The following is a 19,150-nucleotide window of genomic DNA, read 5'->3' on the forward strand; positions in this document are numbered from 1 at the left end:
CTTACCGAGCGGCACAGTAGTCAGAAGTCGCCTCTGAGAGCCCTCTGCAGGCAATTAGGACGCCCTTGTCTGGTCCAGGTAACCTCGTTCTCTCCTCATTATGTCTTGTGGATTGTGATTGGGCACAGCCGGGCCTCGGAGCGCCATAGACACCTTGTTAGCCCGGATCATTACATCTCTGCACGGCTTCAGTGTCTCTGATGTTGGCGCAGGGTTTCTGATACCTGTTCATTCTTCCAGTCCAATAGGCCACCTGCAAAGCTGAACCTGCTCACCTGCCAAGTGAAACCCAACGCTGATGAGAAGAAATGCTTCGACCTGATATCACGTATGTGGACGCTCCTCATTATTGTCCTGTAAATGTGCTGGTTAAACTTTTTGGGTTCGTTCCAATTATCCCATAGAATAGACGCATAAAAAGAGCACATTGTGTTATATCTGAATGGACTGCATCAGACTAGACCGAAAAAGTTAAGGAACTTTATAAATGCCTGAGTTACATCCTGTATTATACCCCAGAGCTGCACTCACTATTCTGCTACAGTCTATGAGGATGAGGGGGTGACACAAGAGCTTACAGTCTATGAGGATGAGGGGGTGACACAAGAGCTTACAGTCTATGAGAATGAAGAGGTGACACAAGAGCTTACAGTCTATGAGGATGAGGGGGTGACACAAGAGCTTACAGTCTATGAGGATGAGGGGGTAACACAAGAGCTTACAGTCTATGAGGATGAGGGGGTGACACAAGAGCTTACAGTCTATGAGGATGAGGGAGTGACACAAGAGCTTACAGTCTATGAGGATGAGGGGGTAACACAAGAGCTTACAGTCTATGAGGATGAGGGGGTGACACAAGAGCTTACAGTCTATGAGGATGAGGGGGTGACACAAGAGCTTACAGTCTATGAGAATGAAGAGGTGACACAAGAGCTTACAGTTTATGAGGAGGTGACACAAGAGCTTACAGTCTATGAGGAGGAGGGGTGACACAAGAGCTTACAGTCTATGAGGATGAGGAGGTGACACAAGAGCTTACAGTCTATGAGGATGAGGGGGTGACACAAGAGCTTACAGTCTATGAGGATGAGGAGGTGACACAAGAGCTTACAGTCTATGAGGATGATGGGGGTGACACAAGAGCTTACAGTCTATGAGGATGAGGGGGTGACACAAGAGCTTACAGCCTATGAGGATGAGGAGGTGACACAAGAGCTTACAGTCTATGAGGATGAAGAGGTGACACAAGAGCTTACAGTCTATGAGGATGAAGAGGTGACACAAGAGCTTACAGTCTATGAGGATGAAGAGGTGACACAAGAGCTTACAGTCTATGAGGATGAGGAGGTGACACAAGAGCTTACAGTCTATGAGGATGAAGAGGTGACACAAGAGCTTACAGTCTATGAGGATGAAGGGGTGACACAAGAGCTTACAGCCTATGAGGATGAGGAGGTGACACAAGAGCTTACAGCCTATGAGGATGAGGGGGAGACACAAGAGCTTACAGTCTATGAGGATGAGGAGTGACACAATAGCTTACAGTCTATGAGGATGAAGGGAGACACAAGAACTTACAGTCTATAAGGATGAGGGGGTGACACAAGAGCTTACAGTCTTTGAGGATGAGGGGAAGACACAAGAGCTTACAGTCTATGAGGATGAGGGGAAGACACAAGAGCTTACAGTCTATGAGGATGAGGGATGACACAAGAGCTTACAGTCTATGAGGATGAGGGGGTGACACAAGAGCTAACAGTGTATGAGGATGAGGGTGGGACACAAGAGCTTACAGCCTATGAGGATGAGGGGGAGACACAAGAGCTTACAGTCTATGAGGATAAGGAGTGACACAATAGCTTACAGTCTATGAGGATGAAGGGAGACACAAGAACTTACAGTCTATAAGGATGAGGGGGTGACACAAGAGCTTACAGTCTATAAGGATGAGGGGTGACACAAGAGCTTACAGTCTATGAGGATGAGGGGAAGACACAAGAGCTTACAGTCTATGAGGATGAGGGATGACACAAGAGCTTACAGTCTATGAGGATGAGGGGGTGACACAAGAGCTTACAGTCTATGAGGATGAGGGGGTGACACAAGAGCTTACAGTCTATGAGGATGAGGGGGTGACACAAGAGCTTACAGTCTATGAGGATGAGGGGGTGACACAAGAGCTTACAGTCTATGAGGATGAGGGGGTGACACAAGAGCTTACAGTCTATGAGGATGAGGGGGTGACACAAGAGCTTACAGTCTATGAGGATGAGGGGGTGACACAAGAGCTTACAGTCTATGAGGATGAGGGGGTGACACAAGAGCTTACAGTCTATGAGGATGAGGGGTGACACAAGAGCTTACAGTATATGCATTTCTGGTTATCTATTCACAGTGTTGCATGTATAGGTACATGTACATACCCGTGCAGGGTGTAATGGTAGACTAGTATTGTCTGACTCTGGATATCTGGATAGGTCAGTAAATAATATTCCTTTATCTTTCAGATAACAGAACTTACCACTTTCAGGCTGAAGATGAGCAGGATTACATAGCGTAAGTCTCTGGACACATTTTCTGAAATCTACTGTGACTGCAGAGATGGAAACAAAAAGAAAAATCCTCAAAAAAAAAACTCAGTTGTGAACAATGTAGCCAATGCTTGCACTGCGCTGATACATTGTAACAAATGATTACAGCAGGAGAAAGATATCTGCATCTGCAGCATTTGTAAAGGAGGTAAATGAAGAGAGTCTGTAGCTGTGAGAAGTTCTGCACACTTTTTTCCTCTCTCTTTACAGATGGATATCGGTTTTAACAAACAGCAAAGAAGAAGCGCTGAACATGGCCTTCCACGATGGTCAGAGCACTGGAGAGAGCAGCCTGGAGGACCTGACGAAAGCAATCATAGAGGACGTCCAGAAGACACCGGGGAACGAGGCCTGCTGTGACTGCGGATCATCAGGTACCTGTAATACCCCTATAATACACATAGTATTAGACCAGGAATCATATACATACTGTGAGCACCCTCTAGTGGTGGCACAGGGAAGCAAGAAATGAATTCTTTAAATGACAATCACTGTATGCCAATTACTGTGGGTGGGTGGAGTAATCAGGACTCTCACTGTCAATCACTGTGTGTGGGCAGAGTAATCAGGATTCTCACTGTCAATCACTGTGTGTGGGAGGAGTAATCAGGACTCTCACTGTCTATCACTGTGTGTTGGCAGAGTAATCAGGACTCTCACTGTCAATCACTGTGTGTGAGCGGAGTAATCAGGACTCTCACTGTCAATCAATGTGTGTGGGCGGGGTAATCTGGACTCTCACTGGCAATCACTGTGTGTGGGCAGAGTAATCAGGACTCTCACTGTCAATCAATGTGTGTGGGCGGGGTAATCTGGACTCTCACTGGCAATCACTGTGTGTGGGCAGAGTAATCAGGACTCTCACTGTCAATCACTGTGTGTGGGCGGGGTAATCTGGACTCTCACTGGCAATCACTGTGTGTGGGCGGAGTAATCAGGACTCTCACTGTCAGTCACTGTGTGTGGGCGTAGTAATCAGGACTCTCACTGTCAATCACTGTGTGTGGGCAGAGTAATCAGGACTCTCACTGTCAATCACTGTGTGGGTGGAGTAATCAGGATTCACTATCAATCACTGTATGTGGGCGGAGTAATCAGGACTCTCACTGTCAATCACTGTGTGAGTGGAGTAATCAGTACTCTCACTGTCAATCACTGTGTGTGGGCAGAGTAATCAGGACTCTCACTGTCAATCACTGTGTGTGGGCAGAGTAATCAGGACTCTCACTGTCAATCACTGTGTGAGTGGAGTAATCAGGACTCTCACTGTCAATCACTGTGTGTGGGCGAAATAATCAGGACTCTCACTGCCAATCACTGTGTGTGGGCGGAGTAATCAGGACTCTCACTGTCAATCACTGTGGGCGAAATAATCAGGACTCTCACTGTCAATCACTTTGTGGTCGGAGTAATCAGGATTCACTATCAATCACTGTGCATGAGCAGGACAGCTTCCCTGTATCCCTTTCCCTGTTTACTTTGGGATCTGCCCGTGTGACCCGGTGGTCACCCTATAGCGTCTGAGCCCCCGTATTATTATCACGTTCTCCTCTATATGAAAGGATGTTGTTTGAAGATAATTAGAGTGTTACATAAATATGTAACCATAGCGTTCATTCTTTTCCGTGGCGGTGTAATTTTCTACCGCTTAGTACTATAATAACCATAATGAATGTAATTATCCCAGCTTAAAATATACTACGGGCAGAGCTATCCCTATGGAAGCCATAGACCATGGAAACAGACACATCACTGCTTCCACCTAGCAAATAGTTATACGGGCAAAGTAATGGGGAGATTATGTGGAGGCAGTATTATAGCGGGTTAAAAGGGGAGTCCAGTCTTTTATAAAGGCGAAATTATGTGGGATTAGATAGAATGTAAAGGCGGTATTATGGGGGGGATACATGGGATGTAAAGGCGGTATTATGGAGGGGATACATGGGATGTAAAGGCGGTATTATGGGGGGGATACATGGGATGTAAAGGCGGTATTATGGGGGGGATACATGGGATGTAAAGGCGGTATTATGGAGGGGATACATGGGATGTAAAGGCGGTATTATGGAGGGGATACATGGGATGTAAAGGCGGTATTATGCGGGGTTACATTGGGTGTAAAGGCGGTACTATGCAGGGTTACATGGGGTGTAAAGGCGGTATTATGCAGGGTTACATGGGATGTAAAGGCGGTATTATGCAGGGTTACATGGCATGTAAAGGCGGTATTATGCAGGGTTACATGGGATGTAAAGGCGGTATTATGCGGGGTTACATGGGATGTAAAGGTGGTATTATGCGGGGTTACATGGGATGTAAAGGCGGTATTATGCGGGGTTACATGGGATGTAAAGGCGGTATTATGCAGGGTTACATGGGATGTAAAGGCGGTATTATGCAGGGTTACATGGGATGTAAAGGCGGTATTATGCAGGGTTACATGGGATGTAAAGGCGGTATTATGCGGGGTTACATGGGATGTAAAGGCGGTATTATGCGGGGTTACATGGGATGTAAAGGCGGTATTATGCGGGGTTACATGGGATGTAAAGGCGGTATTATGCGGGGTTACATGGGATGTAAAGGCGGTATTATGCAGGGTTACATGGGATGTAAAGGCGGTATTATGCAGGGTTACGTGGGATGTAAAGGCGGTATTATGCGGGGTTACATGGGATGTAAAGGCGATATTATGCGGGGTTACATGGGATGTAAAGGCGGTATTATGCAGGGTTACATGGGATGTAAAGGCGGTATTATGCAGGGTTACATGGGATGTAAAGGCGGTATTATGCAGGGTTACATGGGATGTAAAGGCGGTATTATGCAGGGTTACATGGGATGTAAAGGCGGTATTATGCAGGGTTACATGGGATGTAAAGGCGGTATTATGCAGGGTTACATGGGATGTAAAGGCGGTATTATGCAGGGTTACATGGGATGTAAAGGCGGTATTATGCGGGGTTACATGGGATGTAAAGGCGGTATTATGCGGGGTTACATGGGATGTAAAGGCGGTATTATGCAGGGTTACATGGGATGTAAAGGCGGTATTATGCAGGGTTACATGGGATGTAAAGGCTACATTCACACTGCCGTGAGCCTGCCGCACCGTAGCACGGCGGTCACACGGCAGCAAGGGGAGAGGAGGAGGAGGTGAGCACAGCTCACCCCCGCCCCTCTCCATAGCGATATATGGCCGCGGCGCCGTAATACGGGAAAAGATAGGACATGTCCCGTAGGGCGCCGTGAGCCCATAGAAGTGTATGGGGGATGTATATCGGCCGCATATACGTCCCCCATACTGTGGTGTGAATGTAGCCTAAATGTGATGTAAAGGCGGTATTATGGGGGGGATACATGGGGGTGGCCAGGCCACTCAGCAGTAGTTGTCCTAAGTTTCTTATCAATGGGGTCACAGCAGTCGGACCCCCTGATCCCGGATATGATGACTGTACATATGATGACGTTCCCCTCCTCTTGTATCTATTTTTGCATTTGTGGAGCTCCCAATATTATTTTAGCTTTGTATGTGCTGCCACCTGCTGGATGAAGGTGTCAGTGACTGTTATTATTTACCAAATGTGTGACCTTTCTGCAGTGTCTGCGGAGTTTTGGGATTTGCAGAAGACCCTCCCCCCCCCCCCCCCCTACTCTTCTATTGATTTCTAAGAATTGTTGGAGGGTCAGTACAGAAATACTGGCGGAGGGGAGACGTGACTGACTCGTGTGCAGTGTGGTACTGCAGAGAAAGTAGTAATCTAGTAGGATTCTCTCCTCCATGCTTTACACTACAGCTCTGCTTTCTTACATTGCTATTTGTTTATAAGCACCAGTTCACATGAGAGTCTGTGTAGACTTCCAGCATAAGGAATAGTCAGGAGAGAAGGATTATCATGCAGCCGTCACCCACAGACGCAGTCATTGGGCGTTTACGGTATTGCGTGCTACACGTTCTTTCTGGTAATACAGCGCAGCTTCATTACAGTCTGTAGAGTCAACTGCAATACCACACACAACCTGTGCACAGGTGCGGTGCTGATAGGGGGAAATAGAATCTATGTTTTCCGTAACAAGTTTTATGTAACAATGTTTTAAAGAGAATCTGTCAGCAGCCGTGACCATGACAACTGCAGCCAGTGTTATGTATTTTCCCTGGAGAGTTTGGTAATCGGACTTTTCTTGTAGATTGGTAGTAGCAGCAGGACTGTGATATATGGATTTATATCCCAGGATTGTAGCTTCTCACAGTTCTCTGAGGTTGGGTCTTCACACTGCTGTGCTTTCTGCAGACAGTTTTATGTATTGTCCCTGGAGAGAAGAGTGATCAAACCTTTGTATGTGTATGGTGAAAATGGATTTATGTTCCAGTATTGTAGCTTCTCCAAGTGCAATGGGGGGCATGTCCTCACACTGCTGTGGTATGTATTCTCTGCAGCCAGTGTTAGGTATTTTGTATGTTGTTAGTAGCAGCAGGACTGTGAAAATGGATTTATATTCCAGGATTGTAGGTGTGTCCTCATACTGCTGTGCTCTTTACAGTGTGCATTAAGTTTCTTCACAGCTTCGCCATTGCTTTCCAACTACTGTAGTACTCAATCAGAAGCCTGCTACAGATTTGTAGGAACCGTGGGGTAGTTCATTGCAGAGAGCACAGAGCACAGAAGTGTGAAGACATGATTGAGAAGCTACGATCCTGGAATATAAATCCATATTTCCCTCTGCTACTAACAACATACACAAAGCTATGATTATGCATCAATTCAGGGACAGTAATGAACACTGACTGTAGAGAGCACAGCAGTGTGAGGACACTCCCCCAGTGCACTTGGAGTAGCTACAATCCTGGAATTTAAATCGATATATCACAGTCCTGCTGCTACTAACAACATACACGAAGGTATGATTATGCATCAATCCAGGGACAGTAATGAACACTGACTGTAGAGAGCACAGCAGTGTGAGGACACTCCCCCAGTGCACTTGGAGTAGCTACAATCCTGGAATATAAATCCATATATCACAGTCCTGCTGCTACTAACAACATACACAAAGGTATGATTATGCATCAATCCAGGCACAGTAATGAGCACTGGGTGTAGAGAGCACAGCAGTGTGAGGACACACACTTGGAGAAGCTACAATCCTGGAATAGAATTCCATTTGGACACATTCCCTTTAATCATGTCACTATATTATATCCATGCCATGTGACTTCTTTTTTACACAATCCTTTGTATTCCTTCCTACAGATCCCACCTGGCTGTCCACCAACCTAGGAATCCTGACCTGTATAGAGTGCTCCGGCATCCATAGGGAGATGGGGGTTCACATCTCTAGGATCCAGTCTCTGGAGCTGGACAAGTTAGGAACTTCTGAACTCTTGGTGAGTGTTTGGTGATTGGTGGAGGGATCTCTTGTGCCTTTATGGTATCTTTTATCCTCGTCGCTCACGTTGTGCTGTCTCACAGCTGGCCAAGAATGTAGGAAACAATAGCTTCAATGAAATTATGGAAGGGAACCTACCTTCCCCATCACCCAAACCTTCTCCTTCCAGTGATATGTAAGTAGCGAACGACTAGATGAGAGGAAACTAATAATAGTGATCTGTATTTATATACAACCTCCTCCTCCCACAGGACTGCACGTAAGGAATACATCACAGCCAAATACATAGAGCATAAGTTCTGCCGCAGGTTGTGCTCCTCGGGGGCGGAGAAGCAGGGCGAGCTGCTGGAGGCTGTGAAGTCTAGAGACTTACTTGCACTAATCCAAGTCTATGCAGAAGGAGTCGAGATCCTGGAACCACTGTTAGAATCAGGGCAGGTATGGACGATGAGGGATATGATTAGTGGATTAAATTCAAGAAGGGGTGTGTCTTTGTTTAGTCCCTCCCCTGAGGATCAATGAAATTCAAAAACTTCCATTTTTAAACTACAAGGGTGATATTGTGCATCATGTACACGTCTCTTGTTGTGCTTTGCAGGAGCCCGGTGAAACCGCCCTTCACTTTGCAGTGCGCACTGCCGACCACACGTCCCTTCCCTTAGTTGACTTCTTAGTACAAAACTGGTGAGAATTATTTCATTATCTTTATTAATTACTGATTTGCTATAAACCCTAATCTGTGGGGGAAGATGTCAATGAGTGTTCACTTTCGTGACAGCGCCACTACATGGGGAAATGAGGCATTACACTGATATTTGAAGGCAATGAGAAATGTGTAATGCCTCATTTCCCCATCTGGTGGCGTTGCATTTTTTCCCACATTGTCCTCCAGGATAATGGCTTTTATTTGTAGCTGTTCTGGACCCCTTTTAGTAATAGGAATTTAAAGGGCATCTACCACCAAGATGAAGGACTGTATGCAAATGAGCCTGAGGTGCTCCAGGCTCCATAGGTGTTAATGGAACCTGGAGCCCCTCGGGCTCATTTGCATGCAGTCCTTCATCCTGGTGGTAGATCTCCTTTCAAGTGAATTTCTAAGTTTGATGTTGCTCAGAAACCTTTATAGTCCTCTTACTTCTCACAGCTGCTGGTTTGCTACAGTTGTATCTAATCTGTCATAAACTATCCACATCAGCAGCACAATTGTCTTTGCTGTGCTAATCTTGTTACAATGTTTTGGGGCAGGAACAACCACTGATATCTCATTCCGTGCCTGTGTTGGCTTCATACGTTGTCCATTGACTCCTCTTCTTTCTATCCGCAGTGGAAATTTAGACAAGCCGACAGGAAAAGGCAACACGGCGCTGCACTACTGCTGTATATATAACAAGCCTGAATGTTTAAAACTGCTTCTGAGGGGGAAACCATCTATTGATCTGGGTGAGAAGGGAGCAAATGGATTATACTCCACTCACAACCAAAGCTGCAGTAATCACAGTGCGTAATGCTGTATAGATAGGACACTGAGATCTCACACAGCCAAAAGGCATCACCCCCAGCTCTATTCATATACATGGGTATAGGGGGTGTTATAGGGGGACAGGGCACTCCCTATAACAACACAGAATGAACTTACCCTAATAACTCATTCATAGTGTCCCCATCGCCCACCTCATACTCTAGATTGATGTATAACCTTTTACCTCCTCTCATAGTGAATCAGCTCGGTGAGACCGCATACGACATGGCGAAGAGGTTAAAGGCAGCGCAGTGCGAGGAGCTGGTGAGTGCAAACGTGGCCCCATTACCAGGGTCTCTCCTTAGAGGGAACCTGTCAGATAAACTAATCCACACTAAATAAACATATCTTTGAAAATTTGTATTAAACAGCAGTGCAACTATCCCTATATTGTTCCTCCCCATGCCTGGGAGGAGCAGTTCTTTTGTAAAATTGACTCGGATCATTCTACCCAGGGGCTGTGTGGGGCTGGCTGAAGAGATATCATCTCCCTCATTCCTCCACCTTCAGGGGTGAGAGAGAAGCTTTATGTGTGAGAAGAGAATTCCTGAGGGAGGTAAATTAGGGAGCTGATGTCTTTTCTGCCAGACACACACAGCCAGTGTTTAATGCCTGTGGGAGCAGTGAATGATGTAGCTGAGCTGAGTAGAACTCGCCCGAAGAGAAAGCATGTCAGTCAGGAATCTGGAGGCACATCTGAACTTACACAAAGGTCTGATTACACATCTCTCCAGGGACAATCCATAACACCGGCTGCAGTCTGCATGGTCATATCTGCTGACAGGTTCCCTCTAATTACTAGGGGTGCATGTTGTATCCATATGAGAGTCCTGCGGGAGATTAATTTCCCTCTGAATTTCATGTTTCCAGCTTTCTCAAGCCGTGGCGGGGAAACTGAACCCACATATCCACGTGGAGTACGACTGGAACCTGCGGCTGGAGGAGATTGACGAGAGTGACGACGACTTGGACGATAAGGTGACTAGAAAATATCTGATTGCTGGAACTTCACAGACGCACAGGATGCACATATCTTTGTGCTATCACCTTTTCCCAGGTCACCGCGCACAGTGCCAAACATTGCATAGTGGCTGTGGCTGGTATTGCAGCTCTGATTCATTCACTCAAGTCAGTCCTGCCATCATGTCCATGCACCTGACTATAAACCCATGTTAAAATTGTTTCCCTTTTTTTTTTTAATTAAAAAAAAAAAGCCAAGTCCAATCAAGAAGGAGCGTTCCCCGAGACCCCAGAGCTTCTGCCACTCGTCCAGTATCTCCCCCCAGGACAAGCTGTCCCTGCCGGGCTTCAGCACTCCGCGGGATAAACAGAGGTTGTCCTATGGAGCCTTCACCAACCAGATCTTCATGTCCACCAGCACGGACTCCCCCACCTCCCCAATCACAGACGGCCCTCCGCTGCCCCCCAGGAATGCTGGCAAAGGTAGGTTCATGTATGGCAGTCTCCACGCTAAGAGGGTATAACTTATATCATGGAAAGATTGAGAATTCCAATCTACTTATGTAAATGGAAACAACTGCTGGTTTGCTACAATGTATCAGTGTTGTCAACATTCCGTGGCCAGAATCGAGCAGCAAAAGAATGATCACTTTTCCCTGTACTGATTTTTACATGATGACAAACCCACAGGCCTTCACTGACAGCAAGCAGAGACCTTGAAACTGATGAGGAATACAATTTATTTAAATTTTTGGTCCTTGTGACTGTCGAGGATTGCTTTCAGTGAATAGAACTTTTGCAGTTTACTTATTGTGTGGAACTGACACGAGGACGGTGGTGCTGTCACACGCAGCTCTCAAAAATGATGTGATGGAATATTATTAGTAAGATTTTTGTGTGTGCTTTTCCAGTTGCACCCGGTTCTACGCTCGCCCTCCCTGTAAGCACCCAGTCCCCTAGCGGCAGCTCCACTTTATCCAAGAAGAAAGCTCCTCCCCCGCCCCCCGGACACAAACGAACTCTCTCTGATCCGCCAAGCCCGCTACCTCACAGTAAGGGCTCGGTGTCCTGGGGTGAGTTGTGAAATGAAGGTGATGGACCGTCCTCTTCTCCAGACCTTGTGTCTCTGCTCTCAACTTTACTTCCAACTCCTAAGGATACCTGTCACTTCTTACTTTCCTGCATATCCACCTGCTGCTTCTAGAGTCCTATGGGGACCGTGGGGGTCTTGTCATGGTGGTCTCACAACGTCATACATAGAAGAGACCGGGCCTGCAACTCAGAGTCCTTTGGGCAAATAGGCCCCTACCTATATGATAAATATGCAACCCTTGTAGATCAGGGAGACATGCATAGCCCCCCCACCACACTGAGTGAGACCCCCTCTGTGAGGTTCCCAATAACAGTCACATGGTCTACCTTTAAAATAAAAGGAAAAAACTTTACCTAGCTAGAGGTTATGGGTGTCCATTGGGGAGATCCAGCGGACGTTTAATGTGCTGTGCATTATGAGAAATTAGATATGCAAATTATCTTTCCAAACCAGAAATTCCTCCATTATAACACATGTTTTTTTCTGCTGCAGCAGAAGTTTATCCACAGCATGCTGGGAGTTGTAGTTTGACATCAGCTACAGAACCAGAACGGCGGAGGTCACAGTCACTAACACTTAGGGCGCAGTCACACGGTGCGTTTTGGTTGCATTTTGAAACGCATTACAACAGCAGAGGAGAGGTGATTTGCCTAATTACATTACTGTTAACATTTGCGTTTACAAAACACTCAATGTAAACGTGATGTTAATGCATGCGTTAACAATGTATTTGCGTTTGTTTTGTTAATGCATGGGTTAACCAAAATGCAACGTGTGACCAGACCCTTAAAGGGATGGGGACGTGATAATATTGTGTTCACACAGCTGTGCTTTTAGCTCTCAGCGATGAAATGCAGACTAGTTATTGTCCCTGGAGAGCTGTGTAATCACAGTGTATGTTATTAGTAGAAGCAGCACTGTGAAATATTGATTTCCATTTTTCGATTTGAGCTTTTCCAAGCGTCCTCACACTGCTGTGCTCTTAGCTCACTGTACTGATGTGTTCCACACCCCCTCCTCTACTCTGAGTGACTGTTGTAGTGTTCCACCGGAAGTTTGCTACATTGGATACAATAGACTTTGATACAATATAAACCATGTATCTTTTGGGCACCATTGACCCCTAGTGGCCATACTGTAAACTGCAGCTTGGTCATATATTACGGTATGAGATCCATTGTGGGGTTCAATATGAGAATCTGCCGTCACTTCTTCGTAGATTTCTGCTTCACTTTAGCTTCTTACTGTTTTCCCTTCTCTGAGTGTTCTGCTCCGATTCTTCTTGGGTGTTGATGTGACCCCAGTATCTGAGTGATGGGACCCGGGACGCCGCGTCCTATTCACGTGTCTGTGATTTCTCCCTCCAGGGAATGATACAGGCCACAGCCCAGGGGAGAGATCTCTGAACAAGTTTGAGAGACTGACTCACTCCGCCAGGTAAGGAAGGACCTGATGGAGATTTATCATTACTTTCACATTGTCCACTAGAGGACGCTCGATAGGCTAGCCGTTATGTCCTCTAGTGGGTGCTCCATAGGCTAGCAGGTATGTCCACTAGAGGGTGCTCCATAGGCTAGCCGTTATGTCCTTTAGTGGGTGCTCCATAGACTAGCAGTTGTGTCCACTAGAGGGCGCTCCATAGGCTAGCAGTTATGTCCTTTAGTGGGTGCTCCATAGACTAGCAGTTGTGTCCACTAGAGGGCGCTCCATAGGCTAGCAGTTATGTCCTTTAGTGGGTGCTCCATAGACTAGCAGTTGTGTCCACTAGAGGGCGCTCCATAGGCTAGCAGTTATGTCCTTTAGTGGGTGCTCCATAGACTAGCAGTTGTGTCCACTAGAGGGCGCTCCATAGGCTAGCAGTTATGTCCTTTAGTGGGTGCTCCATAGACTAGCAGTTGTGCCCACTAGAGGGTGCTCCATAGGCTAGCTGGTATGTCCACTACAGGACGCTCCATAGGCTAGTAGGTATGTCCACTAGAGGACGCTCCATAGGCTAGCAGGTATGTATACTAGAGGACACTCCATAGGCTAGCTGTTATGTCCACTAGAGGGCGCTCCATAGGCTAGCTGTTATGTCCACTAGAGGACGCTCCATAGACTAGCAGTTGTGCCCACTAGAGGACGCTCCATAGGCTAGCAGGTATATCCACTAGAGGACACTCCATAGGCTAGCTGTTATGTCCACTAGAGGGCGCTCCATAGGCTAGCTGTTATGTCCACTAGAGGACGCTCCATAGACTAGCAGTTGTGCCCACTAGAGGGCGCTCCATAGGCTAGCAGGTATGTCCACTAGAGGACGCTCCATAGGCTAGCTGTTATGTGCTGTGCCTCTCTATTTGCACAGTAACTCCCAACATTTGCAGCTGCCACAAAGTAATTTACTCGGGTATATCCAATATGGCAGCTCCATTCCTATAAAAAAGGAATAAAAGCCAACACTATAAATGTTTGTTTTTGTTAATTTTTTTAAAAAATTAGATTTAAATAATAAAAAAACATAATAAATTCAATTTCTCTGTCTGAAAGATCACTGGCGACTGATACAAATCTCTTTACATTTGATATCTTTATATCTCTATTTGTTATAATTTCATTGTAATTTAAGATGATGGATTATTTTTGTTTTGCTAATTTTTTTTGTTTGTTTTTTGCCCCCATTATCTTAGCACCGGAACTACAAAAACTACATTAGGGCCCAGAGTTTTGCCAAAACTACCTCAAAAAGGTAAGTCATAACCTGCTGCTCCCAGGAACTAAAGTACTGCATGTCAGGTACCATTGTGGGACTGCGCTGTTACTTAATGTATGAAATAAAATGTGGGGGGGGGGGGGAGTTACTAGAAAAAAAAAATACTATATAAATTTGAAAAAAAAAATCTGTACACTATATTTGTTTCCCTTAAACTATAGCATAAACATATTTATATTATTTAGAAATAATAGTATTTGATTGCATAGTTACAGACGGACCCCTCTGCCCCCTCTGCCCTCTCTGAATGTTTCTATAGTCCCAGACTGCAGTGATCAGCTGTACGGGGTCTGTAATGAAGATTTATGGATAATCCTTGGTCCAATTACAGCAAAAAAAATTTTGAAACCCCAATTGTCACTGGGGCCAAAAAAAAAAAAAATTGTCTAGAACTACAATTATAAAATATACAGTTTCGATTTGCATACAAATTCAACTTAAGAACAAACCTATGGAACCTATTTTGTACGTAACCCGGGGACTTCCTGTGTATATATGTGTATATATAATATCTTCAGAACTTTATGCGCCCTGAAAAGTACAAGGTGACTCACAAAAACCAAGTCCTCATATGACTTCATCACATAAGAGTTGTGATTGTTGTATTGTAACATCCGAAAAATTACTTTTCCTAGTAATATACTTGAGTATAATCCTTTTGCAAGGCACTGTAATAAAAAATATTTTCATGCACAACCTACCCCCTCCCCTGTATGGGACTGATGGGATAGCACTCTCCTATTTCTGTGCAGTTGATATGTGGAGACTGAAGCTCCCCATTGTTGTATTGGATGGAGGGTCCTCGTGTTGTAGCGTAACGCTCCTTCTCTCTCTTTTTAAGTGGCTCTACGGAAAATTGACACCACTCATCATCTCTCTATGGACAAATACAACCAGCAGCCATCAGTAGACCTCTTCCAGAAGTCACCGCAGGCGGGAGACCTGCCCCAGAAGCCACAGCTAGCCGATCTTCCTCCAAAACCGCAACCTTCTGAATTCCAGCAGAAGCCACACGTGGGGGATCTACCACCAAAGCCTGGAGAACTACCCCCGAAACCTCAGCTCGGAGACCTGCCCCCCAAGCCACAGCTCGGAGACCTACCTCCAAAGCCACAACTAAAGGATCTTCCACCCAAACCCAACCTGGCGGACCTGGTGCCTAAGGCTCCGGTAGCAGAGCCAGCCCCCAAACCTCAGACTCCAGAGGCCAACCAGAATTCTCAGCCGGCCGAGGTGCATCAGAACTCCCAGCCGACCGACCATACACCGGTCCAGAAACAGGGCTCAGAGGCTTCCAGCGACGGTCCACCTCCTCTTCCAGAAACACCGGTGCCACTTCCTAGGAAAATCAACACAGTAAGTCTCCAAGGAGGAATCTGGATGGGGTTTTCTAGTTTTACATCAAAGAAAAATCATTGCATCTGATGATTCCAATATACTTTAGTTCAACCGCTAAAGATTGGAACATCTTGAAATCAATGACCTATCCCTAAAATAGGTCATCGATATCGGACTTTTGGGGATTCCACTCATGGCACCCTTGTCCAGCAGTCTTGAAAGACTCCTTTAACAAGGATCCAGCAGATTTAGTTATGCAGTAATTTAGTTGTTATTAGCAGCAGGACTGTGAAAAAGTGGATTTATATTCCAGAATTGTAGCTTCACTGAGTACACTGGAGGTGTGTCCTCACACTGCTGTGCTCTGTGCTCTCTGCATTGAGCCCCACCTTGGTCCCTAAAGGCAGTAGCAGGTTTCTGGCTGAACACTAGAACAGTCGCTCAGAGTGGAGCAGTTCAGGGCACGTAGAGAAAAGCAGTGTTAGGACACACCTCCAGTGTACTTGGAGCAGCTACAATCCTGGAATGCACATGTTAGTCCTGCTGCTACTAGTAACATACACAAAGGTCTGATTACACTTCTCTCCAGGGACAATACTGGCTCCAATCTACATGGTCACTAATGATCTCATTGACTGACAACAATCAGATATTGGGAGTTATTGAAACAAAGTATTTTGTATAACTTTTATTTAAAACCAGAAAAACATGTAAGGATGAGATGTCTCTGATAACGGTGGACGTGGCCAGGTGCTGGAGCAGTGGGTATGACACAACTTATGGGATCCTCTCTCTTCTTTCTTATTTTAGGGTAAAACTAAGTTGAAGAGAGTGAAGACGATATACGATTGCCAAGCGGACAACGATGATGAGCTGACATTCGTGGAGGGGGAGGTGATCATAGTGACCGGAGAGGAGGACCATGAGTGGTGGGTGAGTGTCCAGGAAGGAAATACTCTGTATCTCTCTTGTGATTTACTTTATTTGATTGTTTGAGGACCTTCTACAGATAAATAGAGGTCTATTGTCATGTTAGATCATAACCGAAAATTTTTTCCTGTGTCTGTCTCTTCTCAGATCGGTCACGTGGAAGGCAATCCAGAAAGAAAAGGCGTCTTCCCGGTGTCTTTCGTCCACATCTTGTCAGAATAGAACCTGGATGTTTTAGTGTTGCGAATCAAGCCCCTCCCCCTCAGCTCGTACCCGTGTCCCCTCCCTCGTGTCTGTATATAAGCTACTGTTCTCTTCATCCAGTACTTCCACATTCTGTGTATTGTAAATGTACGATGTTATCCTGCCTCCACCAGTATTACTACAGCGGGAGGAGAAACCGCCAGCTCCGCCTCCTCCTCCTCTGCCCCGCCTCTCCGGCGCCCCCCCTGGTTATCAGCACTTTGACCCCTCTGTACTGCCAGAGCTGTCTTGTCTCCTATAGATACAATATATATATCTTATCTATTATGCACTTGCTCCCTGATCACATGTCTGTCTTTAGTTACAGTATCGGGGGTTAAAGGGGGAGGCGGGCAAGATAGCTCCTCCCCCAACTCCCACCGGCACAGCAATCACCTGCGTATTTATTACGGATAAAACCATTTCAAGATAGTTTGGGGGGGGGGGGTTAAAAAAAAATTTGAAAGAAAAACCAAGTATTTCCGTGCTCTTTTGTTTTTGGAACTTTCGCAACTCCCATAACTGTTACTTTGCTACAAGTAGTAAAAAAAAAGATACAAAGATATATTTCTATCTAAAGGCTTCTTTTACCAGAAGTGATATACATATATAGATATATAATATACAGAAATATATATATTAAAAAACAAAAACCACAAAAGCGTTTCCGTTTCAACCCATCGGACTTGGATCCTAACGACTGCGAAGCGATTATTAGTCTGTTTACGTTATGCATGCGTGTACCAGAAAACCCACCAGAGAGGAAAATAAATATAATAAAAATACTTAAAAAAACAAAACAACAACAACTCCAGAATACTTGAAACCTGTAATAAAAAATAACAGGGACAAAAACCACAAAAAGGAAAAAAAAAAACCAAAAAAAAAAGTGTCGTCCTTAAACTTTGTTGTAGACCAAGTTGTTCTGTAGCCGTGGGGATCGAGGGGAATATTTTTCCAGTAGAGAGATCTATTTGACATAGACAGTATTACGTGAAAATGGATAAAAAAAAAAAAAACTCAAAAATGGATCAAATAAATCTGTATGCCTGTGTAAAAAAAAAATATTTTTTTTATATTTTTTTGCTAGAATTTTTTTTTTATTATTATTATTATTTAAACTGTACCATAAATTATTCATAGATGAAAAGTGGAATGGACTTCATTGTATATTGTTAGTGACGTAGAAGAGGAAGTGTGAAACTCAGAGGCTGGAGGCGGGGTCTCCGTAGTTGCCGTTGAAGAGATAAAAGTGACCCCCTACTCCTGACTACGACTACGGCCAGATCATGGTGTTACGGACTGGAACTTGTTCATTATGGTGATTGTTTAGATAGAGATGCGCAAGAAAAAAAAAAACTAAAAACCTGTACATATTGTATTTCCATTTTAGTATGTTTTTTTTCTTTACCCTTAAAAAAAAAAAGTTGACAGAACTTTTTTTATTTCAATTTTTCTTTTTTTATATATATATTTTCACATTCCTGTGCACTTCCGATATAATTTTGACTTTTATGTACTATTACTTTGGGTATCTTAAAGGCACATATTTTCTGCATGTAGAAATATTTTATTTATATAAAGGTTTTTTTTGTTTTTCTGGCCAAAAGTATTCAAACTTTTTTTTTTTTTTGAGAGTTAACGAAAAAAAAAATAAATTTGGCTGCAGAACTTTGCCGTCGGTAATCAAGTCTGTCAGACTTTGCATGGTGGAAAATGTAACATTAAAAAAAAAAAACCTAAAAACTTCAAGTATTTCAGCAATACTCTAAGAGGCGCGGCATGGACGGACGTAGCGGGAGGAGATGAGACTGTAGGACCGTCGTAGCTTCTCTACCTGCAGAGTGTTAGACCACATGGTACAGTATATTCTGTTTTTAAAAGCAAAGTCACAAGCTCATTTTATTAATCATTCCGTATTTTAAATTAATAAAAATGTTTAAAGTGACAAAAAAAAAAACTAAAAGTGGTGTTTATTTTTAATTTATAAAAGAATTTATTGTGATCTAAAAAAAAAAACAGAACTGTCAAATATGGATTTATATTCCAGGATTGTAGCTGCTCCAAGTGCGCTGAGGTGCTCTGATTTCTGTAGAAAGTGTTGGGTATGCCTGTAGAGATGTGTGATTAGATATTTGTGTAGGTTGTTAGTAGCAGCAGGGCTGTGAAATATGGATTTTCCAGGAGTGTAGCTTCTCCAAGGGCACTGGGGGTTTGTCCTAACACTACTGTGCTCTGTTCTCTCTGCAGCCAGTGTTAGGTATAGTCACTGGAAAGATACCTAATCATTCCTTTGTGTATGTTAGTAGCAGCAGGATTGTAAAATATGGATTTATTTT

General features: G+C 44.6%; 1 protein-coding gene across 5 annotated transcripts in view; it reads left to right on the forward strand.

The window, feature by feature from the left end:
- The window catches only part of ASAP1 (ArfGAP with SH3 domain, ankyrin repeat and PH domain 1), a 160,628-nt gene extending 142,032 nt beyond the window's left edge, over positions 1–18,596 (forward strand). For 4 of the 5 annotated variants that reach the window (XM_072151179.1, XM_072151180.1, XM_072151182.1 and 1 more), the window contains 17 exons: positions 241–328; positions 2,508–2,556; positions 2,802–2,965; positions 7,844–7,977; positions 8,063–8,154; positions 8,231–8,417; positions 8,578–8,663; positions 9,304–9,419; positions 9,695–9,762; positions 10,369–10,476; positions 10,713–10,941; positions 11,370–11,531; positions 12,919–12,988; positions 14,218–14,276; positions 15,142–15,656; positions 16,449–16,571; positions 16,716–18,596. In XM_072151179.1, the coding sequence (XP_072007280.1) occupies positions 241–328; positions 2,508–2,556; positions 2,802–2,965; positions 7,844–7,977; positions 8,063–8,154; positions 8,231–8,417; positions 8,578–8,663; positions 9,304–9,419; positions 9,695–9,762; positions 10,369–10,476; positions 10,713–10,941; positions 11,370–11,531; positions 12,919–12,988; positions 14,218–14,276; positions 15,142–15,656; positions 16,449–16,571; positions 16,716–16,790 (2,325 nt within the window). In that variant the 3' untranslated portion in view covers positions 16,791–18,596. The remainder of the gene's footprint in view (positions 1–240; positions 329–2,507; positions 2,557–2,801; positions 2,966–7,843; positions 7,978–8,062; positions 8,155–8,230; positions 8,418–8,577; positions 8,664–9,303; positions 9,420–9,694; positions 9,763–10,368; positions 10,477–10,712; positions 10,942–11,369; positions 11,532–12,918; positions 12,989–14,217; positions 14,277–15,141; positions 15,657–16,448; positions 16,572–16,715) is intronic. The other variant, XM_072151183.1, reaches the window with a different exon arrangement.
- The last annotated feature ends 554 nt before the right edge of the window (positions 18,597–19,150 follow it).

The sequence above is a fragment of the Engystomops pustulosus genome, chromosome 5 (genome assembly GCF_040894005.1).
Source record: "Engystomops pustulosus chromosome 5, aEngPut4.maternal, whole genome shotgun sequence".
In the NCBI taxonomy this organism is placed as follows: Eukaryota; Metazoa; Chordata; class Amphibia; order Anura; family Leptodactylidae; genus Engystomops; species Engystomops pustulosus.